The sequence below is a fragment of the Eleutherodactylus coqui genome, chromosome 11 (assembly GCF_035609145.1).
Source record: "Eleutherodactylus coqui strain aEleCoq1 chromosome 11, aEleCoq1.hap1, whole genome shotgun sequence".
NCBI lineage: Eukaryota > Metazoa > Chordata > Amphibia > Anura > Eleutherodactylidae > Eleutherodactylus > Eleutherodactylus coqui.
This window is the reverse complement of record NC_089847.1, coordinates 42,833,738-42,860,058: the sequence shown is the minus strand read 5'-3', so window position 1 is coordinate 42,860,058 and position 26,321 is coordinate 42,833,738. Positions and strand designations below refer to the sequence as shown.

General features: G+C 41.4%; 1 protein-coding gene across 1 annotated transcript in view; it reads left to right on the top strand.

Moving 5' to 3' along the window:
* The window catches only part of ZNF423 (zinc finger protein 423), a 264,463-nt gene extending 241,548 nt beyond the window's left edge, over positions 1-22,915 (top strand). The window contains exons 7-8 of the mRNA XM_066583927.1: positions 277-392; positions 22,225-22,915. Coding sequence (XP_066440024.1) covers positions 277-392; positions 22,225-22,254 — 146 coding nt within the window. The 3' untranslated portion in view covers positions 22,255-22,915. The remainder of the gene's footprint in view (positions 1-276; positions 393-22,224) is intronic.
* The last annotated feature ends 3,406 nt before the right edge of the window (positions 22,916-26,321 follow it).

The following is a 26,321-nucleotide window of genomic DNA, read 5'->3' as shown; positions in this document are numbered from 1 at the left end:
GGTAGCACCTTATACAAGCCCTGTTTGTATACAAGTATAATACTAGGTGCCCCCCTATAATGTATGGTAGATGTGTGAGTAGTTGGCCATCAGTATTTGGCACCTGTCCTACCTCCTACATATAGCATTTGGCCTTCTGCTGGAACTGGCGTTTTACCTGCCCTTCTTTCAGTAAGGGTGACTTTTTTCAGTGCTTTCTGTATCCAGAATCAGTCTTCATATAGCATACAGTATATGTTGTGATATTCCCGGTCTAACTTTTCTTCTCATCTCTAGTTTTTGTACAGGCAAATAAACTACAACAACACATATTTGCAGTGCATGGGCAAGAGGATAAAATCTACGACTGCTCCCAGTGCCCTCAGAAGTTCTTCTTCCAGACAGAGCTTCAGGTAAACCGATAATTCCAACATGAACCTCATTGTTCTCCACATATAAGCCTCTCATAATTACAGCTGGAAACAAATCTGCACCTCCGTGTTTAATATCCCTCACTGCTGCATTTAAGAACTATTTAATGTAGGTGTGAAGGAAGATGATGGAAACGCTTGAAGTTGTGGAAGTGGAGAGAAAGTGTTTACTATGTATGAGCATTGCCCTGTGGAGGCCATAGATGTAACGATAGTTGTCAATGATCGGTCAAACAATGCCCATGGTTTAAGGACCTTTTTACTGGTGGAGTGGTTTCCAGGTTAGGACTTTGTTGTTATTCCATATTAGATGCTACAACTGTAATTTCTGATCAGATTTCGGATGAGAAAACACTCATGACCATTGTAGACCTAGGAATTAGGACGCTACTACATGGGCTCCACCAACGCTAATGGCTGGGTCGCAGCTGGACTAGCAGGATCAGCTCTGCAATGAGGTCAAAGTGTGAGTTGCAGTGGCTACTGAAGGCGCTCGTGTACTAATACCTTGTACTGGTTTTACAGTATACTGTCAATAAGACCTCTTACTGATGGTTATCAATCTTATGCGCACCACGATCAGCAGTCTCCAGGACACTTGCTCCATTTACTTCTTAGGATACATTAGGTTCATGATCTAAGACATAATGGATTCATGCAACTCTCTTCATCAAAATATTTGCAGACTTTTACATTTGTTGCTCAAGTAATAAAGGAAGATTCATTCTGTAATGAGACAATGTCTTTAGCTGGACATTAACTTATAGGGAACCTGTCATCACCGTTGAGTCCATAAACTATGTTATGAGGTGAGGGAACATAGTCTTGGGAGCTGTGTTTCATATTCACCCGGTGCCCGTTCTTGCAGTGTGGCCCACAAAGTTGTCACGTGCACATAATGACTGTTCAGAATGAGAGAGTGCATGCTGCCTAAAAAGAGACATACTGTGGTCACGCATGAAGGGATACAGCACAAGAACAGGGCAGTCGGTAAGTATGGTACACAGCTCCCCAGACTCCCCATTCCCTCACCTTTGAGTCCTGTCATATCATTTCTAGGGTTTAAAGGTGACGACAGATTCCCTTTAACCCCTTTCAATCCAATTTTGGATTCAGGGTTTCCTATAAGACTTTCTCTTTTTGCTGTTATACAACGCTGCCATCTGCTGGCTAAAGCCAGTGTGTGTGCACCAGAGAGGCTCCGACAGTGGATTGGCTGGCAATAGACTGTAAGAATACCCTGTCGGACGTCTTCTGACATTCGAGCTGTACAAGCTTCAATCAGAATGTAGGAAGACGTCAGACGGTGGATTTGATAGGGTTAAAGGACTCTTACAGGATTTTTCAAGAAGTTTGTAAGGACAGGGATTAGACTAAATTAGAAAATGAAGGAGTACTCGCCTGCTAAATATCCTGGAGGTCCAGCATAGTCCTATAAGTAGTCATGTGCTGTTAATCATTCAACTAATCACTGGCCTCAATGGTCATGTGTGCATGAATGGCTCATAACGACTGAAGTCCGTGATTGGCTGCAGCTGTCACATGAACAATTAACAGGATGTTATCATCGCAGTTGCTTCCAGCCCTGGCGCAGCAGGGACTAGGGTGGGTGTGCTGTACTGGCAGGACATTTAATGAGTAAGCACTGTTTAGGATTTTATTTTAGTCCATTTCTTGCCCTTAACAAACTTTTTGAGAAGTCCTGGAAAATCCCTTTAAATAGCTTGTTCAACTGACAGTTCATCCTCTTGCCAATGTCCTCTGGCAATATTTCTTCTCCCCATTAAAATAAAAATTCAGACACAGACGCCTTATCTCCTGCAGGAAAAATATAACCTGCCCCATTCTTCTTCACCCCAACATCTGCTATTGGTGGCCGTCAGGAGACTCACATCCACAGCCAGCCAAAACCACCAATATTGGCGAGTTTGACAAATTTATATGAGCTCCTTTTGCCTAACTGGTGTCACCAAGACCAATCGTGTGTCTTAAGTAACTCTGACTTAAGTGGCCTCCTTACCTTTTACAGTACGTCTCATCAAGCACATTGCAGCGCTTCATAGTGTCTATATCACACATTTCGTAATACGATAAGCACAAGCACACGTGCACCATGAGAACATGATATCAGTTCTGCTTGTTTGTTAAAAGTAATGCCTTTCCTGTTATTTTGGAGACCGTCCGAGGGCTCCACTTCCTCCGCACAGTAATGCTCCCCCAGGGTCTGTTAATGCCTATTTGTTTTTCAGTTGACATCTGTACAGCAGGTACCTTTTTAGAATGAGATCAAGTCAGGGTAAATCATCTGTGCATCAGCCCAATACAGGGAGGACGCGTCGATTGGTCACAAAGCAAAAAGTGTCTTTGTTCACCTCACATGCTACTCCTCTTATTTGGTGTTAATCCGTATGAGTGAGCCCTGTGTTAGCGATTCTCTTAGGAGATTAGGCACTCTGCTGTATTCACTCAACTGGAAGCAGCTTTCCGCATACAGCCCTTCTCTGCCCTCACTAGACATCCATGTTCTTACAATCATAGCTAATACAAGCCCATTAATTCTTTCGCTATGCACTATGGATATGGCATGCGGTCAGGCCCATTGACAATTTTGAAGGGTGCACTGTACTTAGCGGTACAGACAGAAATATATATATATATTATATATATATATATATATATATATATATATATATGGATATTTCAGAAATCTGATCTGAATGTTCAGTTATTAAAGAAAAACACATTTACAGATTTTATACCCAATGATCATCATCTTTTTTTTTACATGCTAACATAAGGTACTCTGAGATGGCAACACAACCATGACATCATCATATTAAGTGTTAAAGGGACCTTCCAGTTTTGTAGCAAAATTCTGCGCCAGGATTTGAGGGGGTATATTTCCTGTGGATGTTCTTCTCTGCCATGCCTCCAATCCGCTAGTTCCAGGTCGCATTTTCACCCGCCCATGATGGTGACACAATCTTTAGACTACCTAAAGGCCTTTTTACATGCAAAGATGATCTTTCAAATAACTGAAAGATTTAACTATCTATTTGCCTAAAGTGATAATGGCCTTTAACACTTTATCATCTTCCTTTGCAGGTGGAAGGATCTGCAGGAGTTGTTTGCAGAGCCCAGCGTGTGTTTAAACACACTCCCAGCTGTGTAAACAGCTACCGGAACATCCCATTGTTCTCACGGCTGCAGGTAGATTCCACTGTTCGCCTCACGGCTAGTGTAAACATGCCGCGGGGAGAACATCCGGCAGTCTTTTGATAGATGAGCAAAATACATTTCAATAGAATGTATTTGCTTATGATGGATTTTTAAGTTGAACTAAAATCCATCATTTAAACAAAAAGACCACGATGCCTGCTTTTACATGTAACGATCGCTCATTTGTGGTCGTTTCGACACATTTTGAGTGATAGTCGTTGCATGTAAAAGGGCCTTTATACTCAGTTCATTGATAGTTTTAGACTACCAGTGCTCTGTACCTGATTGGCCAGAACTGCTCACTTGATCAGCAATGCCTAATAAGAAAACAATGCACAACGTGCATTAAGTAGTTAGAAAATTACTGCAGCCATCATGGGCAGCAAAAAATGCGGCCTGGAACTAGCAGATTACAGGGGCAATAGAGAAGAACAGCTGCAGTTAATATACCCCCTCCTGTCCTAGGACAGACTCTCCAATTCCAGAACAAAACTCTATTTAATACTTGCAGATTAAACTGCTTTTATACTTCTCATTAACTGTACCTGTCTTGAACTTGTGAGAAACCGAAAAGGTACGTGGGCAGTTTGTCTTGGAAGCCTCCCACCGATGATTAAAGACTTTGATGGGGGATCATGTGTTCAATCAGAAATAAGGCTGCCTTTGCACTCTTGGATAATGCATACAATTTGACCAATTTCGATTGCTTCTTATGATCTGCTCAACGTGTACTCATAGGTTAACCACTTTCAATAGACCACATTTACTAAAAACATCAATTGCTAGGTGGTTTGCCAATGAAACCACCCATCGAGACCTTAGTGCCCGGCCTCTATAATGTGAGAACAATGTGATCTCAATATGGAGAAATCGCCCCATATAAACACATTATTTTGCCAAGACCAGTAGCAAATATTTGTGTGAGCAACAAATTGCCAAATTGTACAAATTATCAAAGCACCCTAAAATGGGCTTCATGGTTATATTTATATACTAGGTAGCACGGGTGATTTTGGTTGCATATTTCTTCTTCTAGATCTCTGCCATATAGCTTAGAGGGTGTTAGAATTTGCATCAGCTGTTTTTCCATAGATACATACAGACTTAAAGGGTTTGCCCAGGATTTTTACTTTCGATGATTTATCCCAGTTGATCAGCAGGGATCCACTGCTCAGGATTCCTGCAGATCAGAGGATCGCTGGGCCAGCTGTCGGTGTGGACAGTGCTGTGCCGAATGCAGTTAGCACGATCAACATTGCAGCGGCATGGGTTGGGACTACAGCCACAGCTCCCATTGAACTCATTGCAACACCTATCCGGGCTGCTGCAGTGTTAAGCGTTATCTGCTTCCGACTCTAACAGCAGATCTGGCAAACAGCTCATCCTTGGGGACTCTTGGTGATCAATAGTAAAGTCCCAGGAAACAACCTTAAAAGCAGATTTGTAGGCTGGTTCCACAGCGTGACCTTTAACTAAACTTTTAAAAGGGGTATTCCGGTGATGGGTCATTTTTTTTCAGTTTTCACCCATGAAAACGGACAGATCGGTAGGGTCTAACTGCTGTGACCCCCACCAATACCGAGAATGGGGGACCCTTCCCCTTTATTTAACATTTCAAGATTTACCCTTTCATTTCTGTAGTATAGTGGGGAGTGGAGCCACTGGTCCCTCATGTGCCGCAGCGGCGCCTCCATTCCTCAATAGTGCAGACAGATGCTGAGCGCTGTTCTTGGCTCTTTCCGTCAGCCTATTGAAATGAATGGAGTGACGCTGCTATGCATGTGTAAAAACACATTCCTCATCAAAAAATTAGCATGTGATTTTTTTTTTGTTTGTTTTGTTTGTGTTTCTTAAAAACTAATTGCTAGAAAAAGACTGTCTAAAGGAAGCCTGTACGGAATGCGGTAGAAGGGGATTAAACTCGGTTGCTAAGAGGCCTGATGATTCTCAGTTGTCAAAGCACAAGAATGGGAAATGTTGTCATGGATGCACAAACACAGAAGTTGATGACTAGTGTGGACAATTATTTGATTGGCAAACATGGCCATATGTCAGTATACCCAATGCAGTGAACCATGTATGGACACCAATACCTATAGTACTGCCTATCACTGTCCTTGCTTACCCCCAATGTCTCCTTGTCCGTAACTATATACTTAATACATACAACATATATTATGGGGTTGATTGTTTTTTGTGCTGCCTAGAAAATTAGACCAGTTACGTAATGTCACAAATCATTTCTGAGAGCCTCTGCTGTAACATGGAAACACAGAAAAACAAATACAAGTAGTGGGTTTTCTGCTGGTTCAAAGCCAGTGAAATCCTGTCACCGCTTCTATTTTCAACTTGGTAAATACTATAAACCAGTGTCCTGATTATAGTCTTAATGGCCAACTGTTTTACCCAATTAGCATTCTTAATTACACGGTTCCTAATTTCATAAGAGCTACGCATAGCAATTCTGTGCAAATATCAGCTTTCAGCGAGCTGGAAATTCAAATTTTCTAATTGTGAGTATGCAGTTTATATTGCGGTGTAATATGACCAGAATATCAAAAATGGAATCTTAGCGTGGGGCTCTTACACATTTATATCATGTTAAATACCAAAGTTGGCCTTTGGTGGAATAGACAGAATCAAGAAATAGTACGGCCATGGGGGTCAAGGCATTCTCCGTTATGTTGTGTAACTACAAAGCTATTCATTTTCCCTTAGAAATGCTCTTTTAAGGGGAATTCTGGTTAATATTTAGAGCCAGGGTAGAAGGAGACATTTTGAAGAACAATGTTACACTAGCAAATTTTGGTAAAATTGGGAAGTTGCAAAAAAGGCTCCATGTAGCCCCAATGTTAAAATAAATACTTGCACAATATGGACACATTTTCAAATAAACTCTGTAAGGAGTCATTGCTTAAATGCAACATTGTGCGCCCAAAATTGTGCCAAATTTTGATGCAACTTTTGATGTAAGCTTAACCAACTAATAGGTGGTATAAAGTTAGATTAAACAGTCTAAAGGTTCACCAGATGTACCATCCAGAATGAGCCATTCTGAATTAGTATTTCAAGACATTTAAACCTTAGAATGTGCCAGGTTATCACAGTGGCACATTCTGGATGTTAAATCTGGCATAGCTTTAGACTGTCTAGTTCAACTTCATACCACCTATTAGATGGCGTAGTTTACGCCAAAAATTGTGGCCATTTCGGCCAACCTGCGGTTGAGAACTGAAGAATTCCTTTTGCTGCATCTGCCACAGATGTGGCAGATTTAGCAGCAGGGAATTCTTTTAAGTAGCGGGGGTGAAGGAGGCTGTATTGCCGGCTCCATTGAATTCAATGGTCAGTGCTCGTTTAATCGAGAAGAGTACCGCGTGGTGCTCGTCTCGAGTAACGAGCATCTCGAGCACCCTAAAACTCGAACGAGCATCAAGCTCGGACGAGTATGCTCGCTCATCTCTACTAAATAGCAATATCTAAGAGAACTGTTTTTAAAATGGGTATTTGGGGCTTTAAAATTTATAGCTTGTCCTTGGCATAGGCCATCAATATTAGATTTGTTGGGTCTGGGTTCCAGCACTCCTGCCAGTCAGTTGTTTGAAGGGGTTGCAATGCTCCTGCAAGTGCTGTATCCTCTTCTTTACCGGGCACAGCTCTGTACGTTCAGTAGTGGTAGTTCCTGGAATTACAGCTCTGTCCCATTCACTTGAACAGGCCAACAGTTTTGAAATCTTAGTTAACTTTCAAAAGGATACATCACTAACATAGCTTAAGGCCATGCATGTGAATTCCATTATTTGCAGGTATGTGCTCGCATTGAATGTAACCAAGGGTTATCTATCCTATGACTTATAATTGTTCTTTGGCTAGAAGCTGCCTTGTTAAAGAACCTCAATTAATTATTGATTCTTTCATTATAACCCCAATTCTTCATTGGCATATTCCATTAGATTATTGTTGTAGTATAGAGGAAACTTAATATGGCGTAACCGGTAGACAAGTAAATTAGAATATATCTCCAATGTGGGAGTTTTTTTGACTGGCAATGTGTCGGTATGAAGTAAGAATAAAAATAAATCAGGAGTAGCACATCAATGTGCAGTGCTTTTAAAAGCTTGTGAAAATGATATAGCGTAGGTGATGCCAGCCTAGTATGCTGGTCAAGCAAGGGTCATGTTAACGTTGGATGCTGAGATGAAGGGAGCTAATGCTCTGGCCTGACCTGTTGGCAAGTGCTGGCTTTCAAGAGTGAAGTCGATGGTATTGATTGAAAATGCACTTAATATCGAAACAGTCGGTAATGCGTTTTGACTTTCGCCAACCTCTTCATCAGGGAGCTGGTTACACATATGACTGTATATCCATTCCTCATGGTCTGAAATGCAACCGCAGTCATTACCATTGCTGGCTCAATATTGTCCTCAGCTGCCAGTGCCTCACTGCTGGCCACCAATAGACATGATTGTCCTGGCGTATTGGACCATGAGGAATTTCATATAAACTCATATGTTTATCCAGCTGTCTGATGAAGAGGTCTGTGAACTTCGAAACACATTAACTGCTGGTTCTAAATAAAGCGTATTTTTAATTTATACCATTGATTTCATTCTCTTTCAAGTCAATGCTTGTCTACAGGTGGTGCAAGAACCTTAGCTCCCTCACCATCCCTATTTACCTCACATGTTGCGGTGGTCCAGGACACGCACATCTTCTCCTTCCTATGTAGTTGACCATTGCCTACCAGCTATGTGTTTTTGACCACATGTGATGTATAGATTTGATCATTACTCATGCATTGATTAGATCTCGATTCTGATTCTTGGCCTGGGGTACATGGGCACCATAGTTTTACAAGTACATTTCTAATCATTAACACAGCATTTGAAAAAGAAACCAGAAAAATGGTGATTGTATCTCACTTACAGTCCGTTTATTTGATTTCTCTTGGAATAAAGCTCGGCTGCTTATCCAGACATAACAATATATATATCAGAGTGTTTTTACAAGAAATGTCTAGATCATTAAATATAATATGTCTCAGCTGCAGTTTTGATCAGCGAAGCATGCACACAATTCATCACAGCAAATTAGGTTTGTCTCTGGAACTTCTTCTACCGTTGCCTGGCACTTTGGAATTGCTGAAACTTATAATTAGCACAGAAACCATTTGGGGTAAAACGATGGAGCACATTTTGTGGTAGGGACTGTAATAATAAGAGAATAGAGGAATGCACTCCATACCTGCCCAATGTGTTGTGGAAAGCGGAGCGGTAGCAGTATCAGCACATATCCCTGGTCACATCAATTATTTATTGTTCTTAGTGAGTTTCTTGTCTGCAGTAAAGGAGATGTAGCCTTCAACGTTTTATTCTGCCTGTGCTCCAGTTGTTGCACACACACTAAAAACAGCCTTGTGTTAGCTCATACTGTTCGCAATATTGACTTTTTGTCCTGACAAACAAGCTCAAATATGTTACATTTAGTGAAAACATATTTGTCATAAAAGAATCCGATGACGCCATTACCCGATACAGCGTAACAAAATCAGTCCTTCATAAATGCATTGTTGTTACCGAACGAATGTTGGATATAAAAAAAGAGATTCTCTCTGGGAAACCCAAACATTCTTCAGTAATTTTTGCAATTTTTTGGCTGGTTACCTATGAAGATTGACCTGTATTTACCTCATGTGTTGCCTGGAGCAGATGCTGAAAATGGCCTCAAGCATCCACACACTTTTATATGCACTCTACATCTTGGTGAAGACATCTGCTAATGTGACACCGGTGATGGCAGCAGCTTCCTGCCGTGTCACAATCTTTGAGAGCGTCGGTTGTTCATGGCTTATTGCTGTATACTCTGCCCTTCAGTAAACACGCAAGAAGAAATCTGATGGTGTCAGATCTGACGATCTTGGCAATCACAGATTTTTCAAGATTAATTGGTCTTGAGGATTTGACTGGCGATGACGGTGATCATTCCTTTACCGCCTGCACCACACAATCAGACATCCTCGCTGAGAGTTGTTATCTTCATCCAGGTCATGAGGAACCAGACAAAAATACAATATTTGGGTTTCCTAGTGAGAGAATCACCCCATATATAGATTGGATAAAAACCACACAAAGATATTTTTTTAAAGTGACCCTCTGGTCCAGAGTACAATATTTTTGTCTAGGCACTGGGGAAGGGATGGGGTGGGTGTATTACTCGGTGCTTCCTTTTCTATCTGTTCTGCGACTAATTTGCTTGTTCCTATCCTGGGTCCCCTCTGTGGTGCACCAAGACAGCCAAGGCGCTCCTGTCACTACTTGATGCGCTATGTTCATTGGTAGTCATAGACTGTATGCTGCTTTCAGATTGGCCAACTCTGCTCATGTGAGCAGCACTGGCCATTTAAAGCTACATGTCATGCTTTAGACTACCAGTGTATCCCAATTGTTCAGTGTGTATCAGGGAGCCTGAATCAACGCAGCCATCTTGGAACACTATGGATGGGCCCCCAAAACAAGCAGAACTGAGAAAAAAGGATGGCATCAGATAAAATAACTCCAGCCTTCCTTCTCTGCCCCCTGGATAAATTTTGTCGCTGGACCAAAGGCCATTTTAATAAGTATTTGTCTTCAAAAGCAAGGCTAAGGTTGATGCAATGAATTTTGAAATGCCTTGGATAGAAACCTCCACTTTTAAATGTTTTTTGTTTCAGTCAAGACACCTTTGATGCTAGCCAGAGGTCCACTATATTTATGGATTGCATGTAAATTTACCAACAATTGTCAACCCTGCCCGAGAGCACTTGGCTCCACTGTGCGTACCAGCCCCGGCCTAGATCAATAGACAATGGACTACTAGTAGACTGTTTGGAAATGATGGCACCTTTTGTAGGGCTTTGTATGTAGTTCACCTGCAGTGGTTAGACCAGCAACTTCACTGCATTTGCCATTGTTACTTTAATTGGCCAACTATCTATGAAATATGAAATTTTTGTAGGTAGCGGCATGAAAGTATGTATATAACTCAACGTTTTGATAGTAGACTCTTTAAGAACATCACCCCTGATCATACCAGGTTTTTGTGTGCCAAGCTTTCCATTCCCTTGTATCCTAGATATATTGCTTCTCTTCTTTGAACAACCATCCCTCGAAAACATCATTTTCACTTGACTTTTGGGTTTCACTGTATCTTTATTGGTTCATCTTGAAGAGAAGCTACTACAGGAAGACATGAAGTCCTCTGTCTCCTCTAATTGCTTACTGGTAACTCTGGATGATTTTTCTACACCGTAGTCATAAGAACTGACAACCGGCATCATTTCCCACAATAGTAGTTGTGTCTATAAGTGATTAAGAAGCTTCCGTAACATTTTCTGACTCTTAAGAAAAATTCTTGGAGTAAAACCGTGAGAAGCCTATATTGACACGCGTCGCGTGAATAAAATTAAAGAGTAAACCTGCCTTCGTAGAACTCATCCCCCTGAGCACACCACACTGTTACTCCTTTGTTGGGTGCGCTCGGCGTCAGTCATACCTTGTTTTCTGATTGTCTCAGTTCCTTCTGTGTCAACTCTCTCTTGAGACTCTTGCATTGAAAACACAGTGGTGAGAAACATTTCCCAAGGCAGCTTAAAGACGTTTCCAGTGGCATCTCTTTACCGGCTTACAGAATCTAATGTACGTTTTTCTTGTTAAAATGTTAGGTTTACTTCACCGCTGTACAAAAACAAACAAATTGTCACTAAGCGAATCATTCAATGCCGTCCGTATTTAAGAAGTTCTGTTTGAGAGAGAGGCGAAGGGTAGACTCCTCTATTCCTAGCCTATACTACTAAATGGCAAAATCCATAGAGGAGTTTAAAAGGGGACTTGATGTCTTTCTAGAGGATATAAATCTTAGGTTAATTGTTAATCCGGGTATACAGGCAGGTAGGAACTATTAGGGGTTAATCCGGGGATTAGTCTGATTGCCATTAGGGAGTTGGGAAGGAATTTCCCCCCAAATGGGCTAATTGGCTCCTGCCTCTTGGGGTTTTGCCTTCCTCTGGATCAACAACATAGGAGGATAAACAGGCTGAACTAGATGGACATTGTCTTCATTTGGCCTTACATACTATGTTACTATCTATATGGGCCCGGTCACGTGAAACGCGTTTCCTCCATAATTTATGTAAATTGGCGGATACCTTATTCTAAATGAGCAATGCTGGTCTTTGCTAGATATTATAGATCCTATAATTAAGGAAACGGAAGTTTTGTTTTTCTGTTTTCTGCCCCATTTCTTGCCTTAAATAGCAGTATTCCAGCAATGCAGCAGAACGGTTAAATCCATTAAGTGCTTCATGTTTCTTGTAATGCCCTCTGACACCCTTTGCAGTGGTTTACTGAATTAATTCAGGCTTAACTGCAATTTGGTTGCATTTGCTTGGAAGGCAGAATGACATCAAAATGATGATGTTACATTAGCATAATGCTTGGAAGACTTATTACCACCGTCGTGCGTTTGTTAAATATTTAGTAGATACATTTACATTCCAATTGAAGGCACTGACCAGAAAAGCTGATGGCCATTGGATACTCTATTAGCGCCAGCGCTTTTCATTAAAATGGATCTTGACAGGTAAAACGGCAGCTGGTATTAGGCAGGTCCCAGCCTCGACCTCCTAGACGTACCTGCGCTTTATATCCTTCCTGATATCCGTGCTTGTTACAGCCTTTATATAACAACGTTTTCCTGTTGATCTGTTTTATGCCAGTGCTTTATAAATAAAAAATAAGTGCTCTGTATGTACGGAAGAATGTACGTTTTTTTTCATATTGTCTTGTCTGACCCGGATCACCATTCTAAGTTATAGTTTATGGCTTCACATATTTCCGAGAATGTTGCACTCTGTTTATATGGCTTGTCTACCTTTTTTTATTGGTTCCATAAATCTATGGTGTTTAGTACAAATATTTTACCGTTTTGGGTCTACAGCTCCTATGCAGATGTATGGGTCTCCGGGATTGTTGACTACAAGCAAACCTTGTGTAGTCTGACCGTGCAGTCTGACTTCCTTGCATCTCGTCTTTGCTTCTTGCAAATAAACCTTCTATCAAGAAGTAAGGGACAGGTGGAAGTATGATGGCTGTCAACTTTGCAAGAAAATATAGCCTTTCTTAACACGAGTTCCTAGAATCTTCTTGCAGTTGAAGGGGTCATTTTTAACCCCTTCGCTCTGAAGTCCTCTTTCGTTTTCTCATTTTTCTTTTTTTATCTTCTCACATTCCAAAAAATAATAAAAAACTCACCGCAGTTTTAGTTTCCTGTTAAGTGGCTACATGAGGACTTGTTTTTTTGCGGGTCGAGCTGTGTTTTTCAATAGTACGGTACCATTTATCGAACCATGGAATGTGCTGGAAAACTTGGAAATTATTTCTAAGTGGCGAGAAATGGAGTAAAAATGCAATTGCACAATTTTCCGGGAGGCTTTACCTTTACAATGATCATGCTGTAGTAAAACGTTATCTTTATTCTGTGGAGATATCAAATATATATATATAATTTTTTTTTTTGTAAGTTGTAGTACATTGAAAGCAAATAAAAAAAATTAAATAGCTTTTTTTTTTTAAGTCACCAAATTTTAACCTCGTAAACTTTATTTTTATGTCGGTTGGGTGGTGAGAGGGCTTGTTTTTTGCTCAGTGGCCTGTAGTTTTTTTTTATTACTGTTTTGGGGTGTATACAACTTTTGGATTGCTTTCTATTCAGTTTTTTCTGGATATGGGGTGACCAAAAAAAAACCAATTCTGGCATTGTATATATTTTTTTCTGACGGCATGCACCGTGCAGGGTTAATGTAATTTGGACCTTTGCATACATAATGATACCACATTTAAAAAAAAAAATTAATGAGACAATGAAGGGAGTTAAACCGTTACTGCCTTTTATTTTTTCTAATAAGTAATAAAACTTTTGTTTTTCTTATTTTTACAGTTTTTTAGGTCCCCACAAGAGTATTAACTCGTGATCTTTTGATCACCCATACAATTAAAAAGCAATAGCATAGTATTTTATTATACTGTATTCTGACAGGCAGTCTATTAGGATGAGCCACAGGCACACCTTGATAGGCAATCATTCATGGCAGCACTAGAGGCCTTCAGAAGGCCCTGCCCATGTAGTGGTGGTGGGGCATTTTGGAATTGGCAGTGACATTTCAGGAAAAAACACCCGCGATCGTGGCTTTTGACGAGTGCCTGCTATTACAGATGGCTGACATCTGTGGTGTCAGCTCCTAAGCCCACTCCATACCGACACCCTAAGTGTGTTGTACATGTACGGCATGTCGGAAATGGCTTGATAAACGCATTGTATAGTTCCCAAAGAATAGAGTCTTGAAGCCGGGGCCGCTTTTACCATAGGGCAAATGGTGCAGCTGCAGCCGACTCCCTTGCAGCAAATCTCGTGACCTACTACTCATGTCTTTAATTGTCAGCATGGGACCACTAAGGTATTCGGAAGCTGCTCAATGGTTCCACACTACCGGCTTAGGTCAGCATTGAACTCTATATTCTCTGTGTGCCCAACCTCTGTAGCCCTGTTAGATGTTTATGCTACCGCAATGGTAGCGCAGCAGAAGAGCTGGTGGACCAGGCTTAGGACAAGTGCAAAAGCTGCCAGAATGGGAGCAGGGCATCAGGCAGGGTCAGCTACCATCAAATGTAAAGTCCACAGGCAATAGAGGAGCCGTGGGGCTAGTTGGCCTGTTTTGGGCTATCTACTGATACTCTATTGACACTCTGGGAGCGGAGATTGGGGACCAAGAAATGATGCTTATGTATGTTGGCAAAGAGAGACCATGGGGCTGAGGAGGTTGGAACAGAGGGACCAGGTAAGAGAGCCAGGTAGCGCACATTTGTGCCACAGGGTGGATTGGCATACAGTTAGTGAGGAAAATGTCTCACTTCTAGGCTGAAGGTGAAAAGCCAGGCAGGATATGGCTTCCAGGTAAGTATAGCTCTAGGGAGGACCCTTGCCCAGAATAAGATGCGCTCCATCTTCTAAAGAGAGGAGCCAACTCATGACATTTTTTGCACTGGGCCCACCAATGTGTTAAAACCGTCCTGTCTGAAATATGTCAGTGCTTCTGTATGCCAATAATGAGCAATGTATACAGATCCCTTTATATCAAATGTATATTGGAACGTGTTGCCCAAACTCAGACCTCAAAGTGTCATAAAGTGAGTCATGTGCTCCGTCCGGTAAGCTCTAGTTAGATAGTTTGGAAAGCTACAGTCTCCTTCAACAAAGCAGCGGTGGGGCCGTACAGCTGAATGGCTTGTGGGCCGCGTGTCCAGTGGGTTGTGAATGAGTAACTTAAAATATTGTCATTTCATGGACCCGGACTTGACTAGTATCTTTCACGAATCAGTGCCGCACGTGGCGGCAGCAATAACATACAGGTCACCTTTACACTCATAATTACGGAGCATAAAGCCTCTACCTTGTCGCCAAGCGAGGGAAACCGTTTAGAGCCAGAAGTGATGCGGTAACATGAATGAGGACGGAGACGCATAATCATTCTGACAGGCCGTTTCACTTTGCATTTAATGCATTTCTGAACACAGCAGGGATTATTTACTGACAGTTCACGCCTGTTTTACCCCTTTTTTCCACTTGAACGTAAAGGAATGTATTCTCTGATCTAGCTTACCAACCGGCGCACAGATGTGCTGATGTCCTGATTATTTATTATCTGCAGCTCCGGGTGTCAAACACTCCGAAATGTCAGAAAGGACCAGAATCTGCTATTTCACATTTAAAATAAACGGTCCTCATGTGTAAGAATTATATGGTGAATGAACAAGACGCTGGGAGGAAGAATGACAACTTCTCACTGTACATAGTGATACAAGAGACTCCGGAAACCTGGCGGTACAGGACACATGGTGCAAGCCGGCAGCGAAAATGGGGAAATTCTCCATCGTAATTTATGGAACTTTTCCTACAAAAAAGTCTGCGTTCTAGCCAGACATCCCTTTATCCGGGAGCACACAGATGTCTAACCTGTCTGACCAAGACAGTGCCACGTTGGCACATGGCTACATGCCCGCCAGCCACCTCCCTGCTATACCCCATATAATGTGGTACTAAGGGATTGCTATCATTAGACATATTACAGATTATTATCTGGATTCTGCACCAGGATGGTAAATTGTAGAAAGGAAAATTTGGAGAAAATCCTACCTAACCTTTTGCAGATAACCAAATGTTTGCCCACTAGGTGGGCAAATCACTAAACTGCCAAGGCTTGTTTTATTTCTTTGTGCAAAGATAGTTCTCCCTAAATGATATTTTAAACCGATTAACCCTTTTAATTTTTTTTTCTAAGCGGAGACCCCTACCAATCTGAAGAACGCGGGTCCCTCTCCCCTCCTCACTGCGGGCTTACTGCACCCGCTACAGTGCAGAGTAAATTGAATGAAGTGGTGGTCACACTTGTGCAGTGCCGCTCCATTCGTTTTCAATGGAGATAGCCAAGTACAAGCGATTGACAATTTCCATCAGCCCCATTGAAATGAATATAGCCGTAGCTACGTATGCTCGGTCGGTGCTCCATTCTTTCTGACTTCTCTGCGGGAGGTCTTGGGAGCTTCAGTGGACGTGCACGACCCAGGCTTCACTCCAATGGAAGGAGGGGGTCAATGGATCTCGGCTGTCCAGATCAGAGGGGTTCACAGCAGTTGGACCCCCACAGATCCAGATACTTATACTATATACACGGGATAGAGGGATAAGTATGCAGCTCCTATCATCTTCAGCATTATATATGTATCTGCTGCATTAACGTGTATGCCTTTCCTAACGTGCAGATCATACCTTATTATATCCTGCATAACTTTGTACCCTATGATTACCTATATGATATTTCCTGATATCAAATAGTACATTCCGCAACTGTGCCATAGAGATACAGCGTATATGTGTGTATATACTGTATATATGTATACTGTATATATAATGAAGATGCCTTTCATGTAAAAAAAAACTAAAGACAACTTAGTGTAAGATGCAAAGTATGGCAAGGCTGCAGACCCATTATATTGTGTAGGGAGAATTGGTCTGAGTGGTCTGACTGCTCTCCCTTGCCCAGCAGTCACATCGGTGGGGGGGGGGCAGGTTGGATGGCCGCCCACCGATCTGTAAGTACAATGGAGCCACATCAGGCAGGGATGGATTGTATGTTGATTTGGCTACTTTTAAAGTAAAGAGCTGTTGTGGAACAACCCCCTAAAAAACCACGTAATTCTGCTCAGAATCTCTAACCTTGCTAAGTGAAGTGACTTTCTCCTCCTACACAGAGTCTGTTATGTACTGTAATTATTTGGCGTCCATAAAATAGATCCATCCAGCTTATTTAGTGCTGTTGCTAGGTTTCTACTTTTTGAAGCATAAATTGAGTTTATATTCGTTGCTACTGTAGATATTTGGTCAGCCTCTTCCCAGACTCCTAGATTATGCAGTTTGCAATATGCCCTTCAGATAAATGTATTCTCATATGCCGTGTATGTACATGACATGCCATTGGATACATTGTTCAGCATCGTATCTCTAGACGCCAATGAGCCATTATTACTATATAGAAACTTGTGATTACAAGTGGCCGTACAACAGTTCCAAGTTGTATGTAGGTGTGATAGAAGTCTTTGGGTCCATATTGCATGGAACCTCTATGTGCCTCAAGTGTTATAATGATGATGCCATGCTCAATTGGATTGCATATTATGAAGATATTCCCCAGTGAAGCCCCCATACTAAGGGCCCATTCAGGCAGGCATAGGTAAGTTGCTTCTATGATTCTTGGGCACAGCTAGCATCGGATAGCACATGGTAGAAGGGGCAGCAGAATAAGAAATATAGTAATTTAATTTGGGATTTGGAATTTGATTTAATTGGGAATTGTGCAATTCTTCATTTTTTCTGTGGTGACAATGCAGAGCGAGCTCTGGGACACCGCATGACCTGCTTCCTAGTAAAAAAGGGTTGCCCAAAGCAGAGAACCTGAAGGCCTCTTTCACACGGGGACCTATGCGCCCAAAAATCACACGCATAAAAAACTTGCGTCTGTTAGAACCAATGGTTTCCTATAGGAACGTTCAGATGAATAAATTTTAGATGCGCAAAAAACATCTGACCGTTCCCATAGGAAACCATTGGTTCTAATAGCCGCAAGTTTTTTACGTGCATAGGTCCCCGTGTGAAAGAGGCCTATAGGAGTTGGCCAGGGTTAGAAAAATATGGCCTCTTTTTTCCAAACACAGCGCCACCCTTGTCTTTGCGTTGTGTGGTATAGCAGCTTACCTCCCATTCACTTCAATGGAGCTGAGCTGCAATACCACAAACAACCCATAGACAAGGGTGGCGCTGTGTTTACAAGAAAGCAACCATGATTTTCTTACCCTAGACATGCCCTTTAAGACCATAAATTTAAACTAACATTAAAAAAGCTGAAGTCAGATCTATTAACAGCAGCTAGCCGCCTTTGTGGACGATATACGCAGAGTAGAAGATGACATGAGAAAATGTAAGAAGGATTTTACGTTTGACTGTAACCTCTTCCCTCAATCAATGCATTCACTAGAAGTATCATCTGTGTAGCCCAATGCACATTGTAAGACGTTCCGGGTGTGAACCTGGCTAGCGACCCTACGTACCTTCGCTTTTCTGTATTGTGGATGAACGCGGACGCTCGCCGTTGGTTATGCGCAGTACAGATCTTTAAAATATATTTGTTCTTGCCGCACTTTTGCTAGGCGATGACGCGGACACCGGCGACCTATCCGCAATATCAATTACGGATGGGCCGCGGGTGAGACTGCTTCCATTGACTTCAGTGGAAGCCATCCATGCAGATTCTGTAGAAAAATAGAACATTTGCATATCTGCTCAGATTTAAAATGATAGCATGTTCTATTCTTTCAATGTTTGCGGAATACTGTGGAGTTGACTATCGTGGATTCCGCAGTTGGAGTCCAGTCGTGTGAGACCGGCCTTGATTGTAACGGAGAACAATGCAATCCCTCAGACTAGTCTGTAACAAGGAGGTGTTTGCAAGCCCCTCTGTCACACAGTATAAGGCAGGTAATGGTGCCAGGAACTGTGAAACCCATGGCTTATCCCAAACAAGTGTACTGTACAATCCACATTATGTCACATAAGGGGGGGACCATGAAACCATGGCAAGGTGCTGATATAGACCTGCAGCGAGCAGCCAGCCAGCAGCACACCTGCTTTATGGGAAACATTGCTTATTAGTTTTAATGAAGTGTATTAAGCGAATAGCAGCAGAATATTCATTCAGCTCTGTTTATGGCACACTCTTGAGTACATTTACTGTTTGTCAGAAGTGCAAACTAGTGAACATATGAAGCTTTAAGACAGGCCATCTGTTAGTCTTAGGCTCTTGGATGACGGTCAAACCGCTCTAAAAATAAGCGTGTCTGACTGCAAGGGGCAGCAAGCCTGGTTTTCATTCACCCATTGGAAGGAACTGATAGGAAAATACATACTTTACACGAATTATTACATCATGGATGTTTTGCTTCATTAACTGAAATATTTACTATTTATTGTTCTACATTTCATGTGCATTAGCTTACATTGTAACATAATAAATAATATGTATTTACTGACTTCTTACTACATTCTGGGGCCCAAAGATGAGGGAATGTAACAGACTTTTTTTTAATGTTAGACGCAAGTATTCTTTTCCACCTGCAGTAAACCCACCGGTGATTATATTACATGAGTACCCAAATGAGGTCACCTCCATCTATACATATATGCATCCATACGTGTTACTGTTACAAGCCTGACCTCTGGAGTGAGTCCGATCGAGTAATGGTGTAATAAATGCCAGACGTGTGTAGCCGAGCATACCACGGTTCTGTATTGTTCCAGGGAGCAGAGTTCCTATTGAGTACTTCATTATCAGATTTGGAGCCACATACCATTCCGTTATTGACCTGCCTGTTGCAATCAATGCCGCAGTCGCACAGATTCCAAATGCTGTCTCTCTGCTTTCAGACTGTGCGTCCCCCCATCTAGTGATGATTGTGCATTATCTTTTAAATGACACCGGCTAAATGAGTATGGATTTGTCTTGTGAGGATGGTAGATGCCTATGTTCTCTCACTCTTGCACTCTTCATCTATGGCTAATAGTAGACTTTGGGCGGATTTCGTTTCTTTCCCAGAGACCTTAGATTCTTCTACTGTGCATTCCATGTATGTATGCGTGTGTCTGGGCATGTATACATGTGTACATATCTATGAGTGAGTGTGTGTATGTATGTGTGTGTGTGTATATATATATATATATATATATATATATATATATATATATATATATATATAAAATTACAGTACAATTGAAAAGTTAGCATTTCTATTATACAGCATCTAAGGCACAACGTGAAAAGAAATTACCCCCAAAATAAGCCACTAGTCCTAATATGTGGTATCTTTCCATTTAAGCCTGTATGCATGCAGGTGAGTGCAATGTTGGTCCCAGAAACTGTCACCTACATTGCACCTTTATTTTACTGCAATTTTTTTTCTGCGATTGCGAAGCATTTGGACGTTAACACATACACGCACAATTTTGCTCATATGAATTAACCTACATTGAAAATAATGTGTGTTCAATTTCTGTCCATATTGCAATCGGATCACCCGTGAAAATAATTTGCGTAAATAAATCCTAAATCCTATTTTTGGGCGATTCCTCTGTGACAATCGCGCATTCTTTCCTATGGGAATATGAAACAACTGCATTGCACTTGCATGCTATGCAATATGCATGGGAGAGCAATGCAGGTTTTTTTTTACCATTACAACTATTGAAACACGCAATTTTTTTATTTTCACAAGCGTGAAAAACGCACGTACAGCAGAGTACAAACGTGGAATTGCATCACAGAAGCCTGAAAATCGCACGTTAAATTAGTACAATATAGGTCTGATTTTCTTGAACCTGTATCGCACTCATCCATGTAAATACAGCCTTAAAGTCCATGTTTTTGTCCCCCCACCCCCCACCACCACCCATCCGCTTGTGTTGTGTTGGTCTTTTATCCACGCCATCTTGTGGTCACTCTTGTGTATCGCATGCCTCCGAAACTCCATTTCTCCTAAATGGGGTCACTGCTCCCCAGGAGAGACAGCCCTCTGAATGGAAGGTTCATTAGTTAACTATTTCCTCCAGACAATTTTCATTAGGCACATGTCATTAGAATGATGGAGTGTCATTTATCTGCTTCTTTCCAGATTATACTTGTAATTTATGCACACGTAGAAAATGGGAAACGCTTAACCCCACTGCTGCCCAAAGTGGTCAGTGTCTCCATCACTCAAAGAAACAAAAGTGGAAACTGACGTAGAAAATAATCCAATCTGCATTGCTGTCCAACTTTACATATGAAGTTAATATTGTGCCTATTTATTCCTATTCCTGTGCCACCTTTAATGCCACCTGCCTGTACCAAATGCTTCCTGTGTTCAATGCACAAAAATAGCGCACTCCATGCTGCTCTTACTCCATCTGCAGAGCTCTGCTACATAGCTGTACACTTCGGATGCAGAACACAGTGTCGCCTTTTGTTACAATGTTTGAGTGTAATCTACAAATCCCCAAATACAACCTCATCCCTTTAATCCATCATTTACTATAACATTCCGAATCCGATGCCCCTCCTGCCAACTTTCATGTCCATCCCTCAGCATCCTACCCGGCATCTTATTGGTTAATTATCCCTATAGTGCGGTGTGCGTGAGCATATATATTTTCTAGACGGAGCCTAGTGTCGTGATCCGTAAATCCTGCTTCTTCGTGGTCATGTTTTGCATGTTGTAACCTAAATTATGATGCATGGGCAGGATTAGGCTGCGGATTAGTGTTTCCTATGCTCCTCACATAGGGTCTGGTGCTTTCCATACATCTCTGCCGTACATGCCCGGGCACCAGCACTGGCACTGAAAAGGTTATCGCCAAAATGAACATGTGTTGCTGTTGAGCAGTTTGGAATTCAGCTGGATCTGCTCAGGCATTTCTAGGGTTGTAAACACTCATCTCTGCCAATTTCTTTTCTCCTGGCAAAGGAACTCTCTCTCCAGTTGTTGTAGAGAACAAAGGATACATATACGGCAAACGGCCTGAAGGTGATGGGAAAGGATTTTTTTTTTCTAACGCGGCCAAAAGACAAAAAAAAAAAAAATCCCCCAGGGTGAACTTTCTCCCTTTCCCATTGCTACTTATTTCTCTTCTCCTCGCTGCATGGATTGTAATCCTGGTGGCAGCACAAGGCTGGTACAAGGGGAAAGAAAATGTGATGTGTGTTCATGTCAGCATCAGTACAAAGAAGTCTGTGTCATATTGGCAGCCTTTCCTTACCGGCTTTTTTTTTTTTTTCTTTCCTTCATTTTTGTCTTTTTTTTTTTTTGTAATAAATGAGAGGCTTTTATGTGGAGCTCTTCATAAATGGTACTGAGTAGGAGGGTATGGGCACGCTTTCTATTATTGCGCCCCTCATGCATTTCTCCTTTCTTCGTCTCTTTAGAACCACACGTTGAGCCAGCACGCACAGTGAGCCGGTGGCACTACAGGACTTCTCTCCGCAGAAGACTTGACGGAGGCACAGTGGGGAAAACCATTTGAACATTACATCCAATCAAAGTGTCATTTGCAACCCAGATGTAAAACTCTAATGATTTGGCCATGAGGCGCTGCTATTATAAGCAGCTGGAAATGAATATTAATGGGAGAGATTAAAAGTATTTCATGCTCAGTATTTTTATTGTCCTGCTTCTTACTAGTGTTCTTTAGAGCTTCTGCTTCTGACTGAATTTATAGTGTTAGAATAATCAGTTCCAATGTTGTCGTCTTTTGTTGCTTCTTGTATTATATTGATAGTTCAAAGCTTGAAGTGTTATTATTATTATTTTTCTTTTTTCTTCCTATTTCTTTCTTTTTTTTTTTTTTGTTTCCCGCATCATTTAATTGCTCTTTTTTTAGTTGTGTGTTTTTGTGATGTGATGGATCGGCAGCTGTCTATTCCATTTTTATCATTTGATTTTTTTTTTTTTTTTACTTAAAGGAAAAAAAAAAAAAAGAAATTTTAATGCTTTGATTGGATTTGTCGGTTCACAGAGGACAGTCTATTGAATATAATCAGCAACTGGATGGTCTGCTTTTTAAATGTGACTTTATCTGATTTGCAATAACTAAAGTACAGTTCAATAAAGGGAAATAAGTTTAAAACCAAAGCTTCCGGTGTCTATTACTGATATACAAATGAATTGTATGTAATGTGTATTTATGTATGTTTTATACACCCATCGGGCATCACATTTGAACCACTGACCGGTGATGGGATTGAGGTTATGCACTGATTCTACCTCTAAAACTGCAGCAGGAATCCACGGCTGAGCTGCAGATTTTGCCATGAATCCACATGTGGATTTTGGCTTTTGTGAGTGAGCTGAATCCACATCTGAAATTTCCCACGCATATTCCACATAGATCTGTCTTAAGGATGTGTTCACATGTAGCTGATCTGCAGCAGATTGAAGCCTTTAGAATTTAATTCAAATTGAAGGGTTGAAATCTGCTGCAGATCTGCAACAACATTTGCAGCAAATCTGCAATGTGAGCACAAATTTAAAAGGGTTTCCAAGCCATAAACACATTGTTAGCAGTGGGGGGATGAATCATTAAAAAAAAAAAAACGCACCTCTCCGCCATCACCTTGGTCTTCTATTTGTTCAGCTGCAGCGGTCATGTGGTTGTTGACTCACATGACCGCACAGCCAATAGGAGTCTCCAACCAAAGACATCATCAATGATGTCATTTGAACCTGCCAGAGCTTCTATGTTAGAAGCCCATATGACAGATTTATGGGATGTCACCTGTCAGATGCCATGGGGCCAGAACGGCAGTCCAGCACTATAGCGAGTTTATTGTCAAAGTATAATTTTGGACACGGGGGGCTCAAAACTATATAAAATTTTAAGTTTTGACAACCCTTTTAGGAAGTGGCAGTTCACTTTTTTTCTCCATGATGCAAACTTCAAGTCTGCTACTGAAAAATCCACTTCATGAAGTTGGCGACATGGATTCTCATTCAAATGAATGGGATGCAGATTTGGCTTGGATTTCGGTATTGAATTCATGCCAGAATGCGATGGGTGAACCATACCCTAGGGGTACATGCACGGGGTCTTTTTTTCCTTCCGATTTTTGGACTGAAAAGATGGAAATAGCACCCATTGATTTGATTGAGTGCAGTCACATGGGCTAGTTTTTACTTAAAAAAAAATCACAGCTTATCCTAATCTTGCCCGATTTTCTTGGATGAAAGTAGTACTTGTCATTGTGCATTCTCTCATACATTGAACAGCACACAGATGAGATGTCCATGTTCTGACCGATGCGAGTTGTGCCCAAGAATTTCAGACGCAACTTTTAGGTCATCTATGTGCATGCACCCATACACTGTCTAGTTATAATGGCACTTCTACAGGGGTGGGATATGTTATGCAGCAAGCCAACAGTCAGTTCTTGAAGTTGATGTGTTCGAAGCAGGAAAAATGGGCAAGCAGAAGGATCTGAATGAGTTTGTCAAGGGTCAAATTTTGAAGGCTGGGGCAGAGGATCTTGTGGGGTGTTTCCAGTATGGTTATTATCTACCAGAAGCGGACCAACGAAGAGCAACTGGTGAACTAGCAAGAAGGCCATGGGCACCCAAGACATACAGAGGAGCATGGGAAGAGAGGCCTAGACCATCTGGTCCAATCCCAAGAAGAGCTATTGAAGTTTAAGTTAATATTGGACAACTTCAGAGGTGTTGTGGAGTTCATACCTTGACGGGTCAGACTTGTCTTGGCAAAACGAGGAGGACCTACATAATATTTGACTGATTAGTACATATTATAATTTGTGATAATCGCTTCAGAAAGTGAAGTCGATGCTACAATCAGTTACACCAGGAATTTGATTGTGAAGTTCTGGTCGACCATTCTTTTCTCCTGCAGTGGCCATCTAACTGTAGTAAATAGACTGTCCAAGTCCATCTGAGCCGCTGATACTCTGAAGGTCTCCTATGGCTAATAGCAAGGGACTCACCTTTGAGATAATGCAGAATGCTTTTATTACTATTTTGGGGTGTATACATCTTTTTGATCACTTTTTATTCATTGTTTTTTGGGCTAGGATACCAAAAAAAAATTTAAAAACGCAAATCTGGCATGCAGTCCTTTTTTTGTTTTCTTTTTTATGGCTTTCACCATGCAGGATAAATATTGTGATATTTTAATAGTTTAGACATTTACGTACATAGTGATATCAAATATATGGGGGAGTTTAATTGTTTTTATGGGAAAAATGGGGAAAGGGTTTTTTTGTACTTTTTAATCTTTTTTTTATTTTTTACACTTTTTTTAGGATGGTTTTTCAGGGAAGGGCTTATATTTGAAGCCCTTACCCGAAAATTATTGTAGCGCTTGCCAGCAGCCCATTGCTTTCAATGGGCTGCAATGCAATACAGCCGGCTCCATTGAATTCAATGAGAAAACATCGCTCTCCTCTCTGACAGCTGTGGCGGTAGAGGTAAATACCCCGACCAGCGCTCTTGATTATCAGAAACAAAACAGTGCAAGTACTATTCGAGATTCTGGTTACACCTCTCCATCTGACCGTTAGTCTCCGGATGGTAAGCAGAAGAAAAAGATAGCTGTATTCCTAACTGGCGACACACAAAATGCCAGAACACAGATACAAACTGAACACCCTGACCAGAGACAATATTAGATGGTACCCTGTGTAACCTAGCAACATGAGCTATGAACAGTTTAGCCAATAGTTTAGCATCAAGCAGACTAGTCAAATGTAGAGGAACAAAAAGTTTCCCCTCTGGCAGGCCTTAAGGAGCCAAATCTTGTGCGTTATGAATCTCCTCCTCTAAATCCAGGGACACTGCTGACACCACCACCCCTTTGAACAGAATGGCTGCAGGGGGTTTCATCAGAGACCACCAGAACAAAACTCCTAAAAAGAGCATCCACAATGATATTTCGACTACCAGCATGGTATGTCACCACAAAATCAAAGTGGGAAAAGAACAATGACCACCGTGCCTATCTAGGGTTAAGTCTTTTCGACGATTCTAAATAAATCAGATTTTTGCAATCAGTAATAACTGTAACCTTGTGTTGAGCCCCTTCAAGGAGATAACACCACTCATCGAAGGCCAACAACTCCCTGTCACAAATGTCATAATTTTGTTTGGTCCAGGTAAACTTCTGTGAAAAGAAGGTACACAGATGAAGATTCTTAAATTCACTAATTCCTTGAGAAAGAACTGCACCTACCCCGACCTCTGAGGCATCCACCTCCACAACAAAAGGCCCATATGAATCTGGCTGTACCAGAATAAGAGCAGTTGCAAAACACCCTTTCAAAGCCTCAAATACGTGTAACACTTTCGGAGACCATTTAGAAGAAAAGGAACCTTTCTTTATCATATCCGTCAAAGGTTTAACCATCTCTGAAAATCTGTGTATAAACTTACGATAGTAATTAGTGAACCCCAAGAATCTTTGAAGCACCTTTAAATACTCTGACTGAACCCAGTTTAAAACAGCTCAGACTTTCTTTGG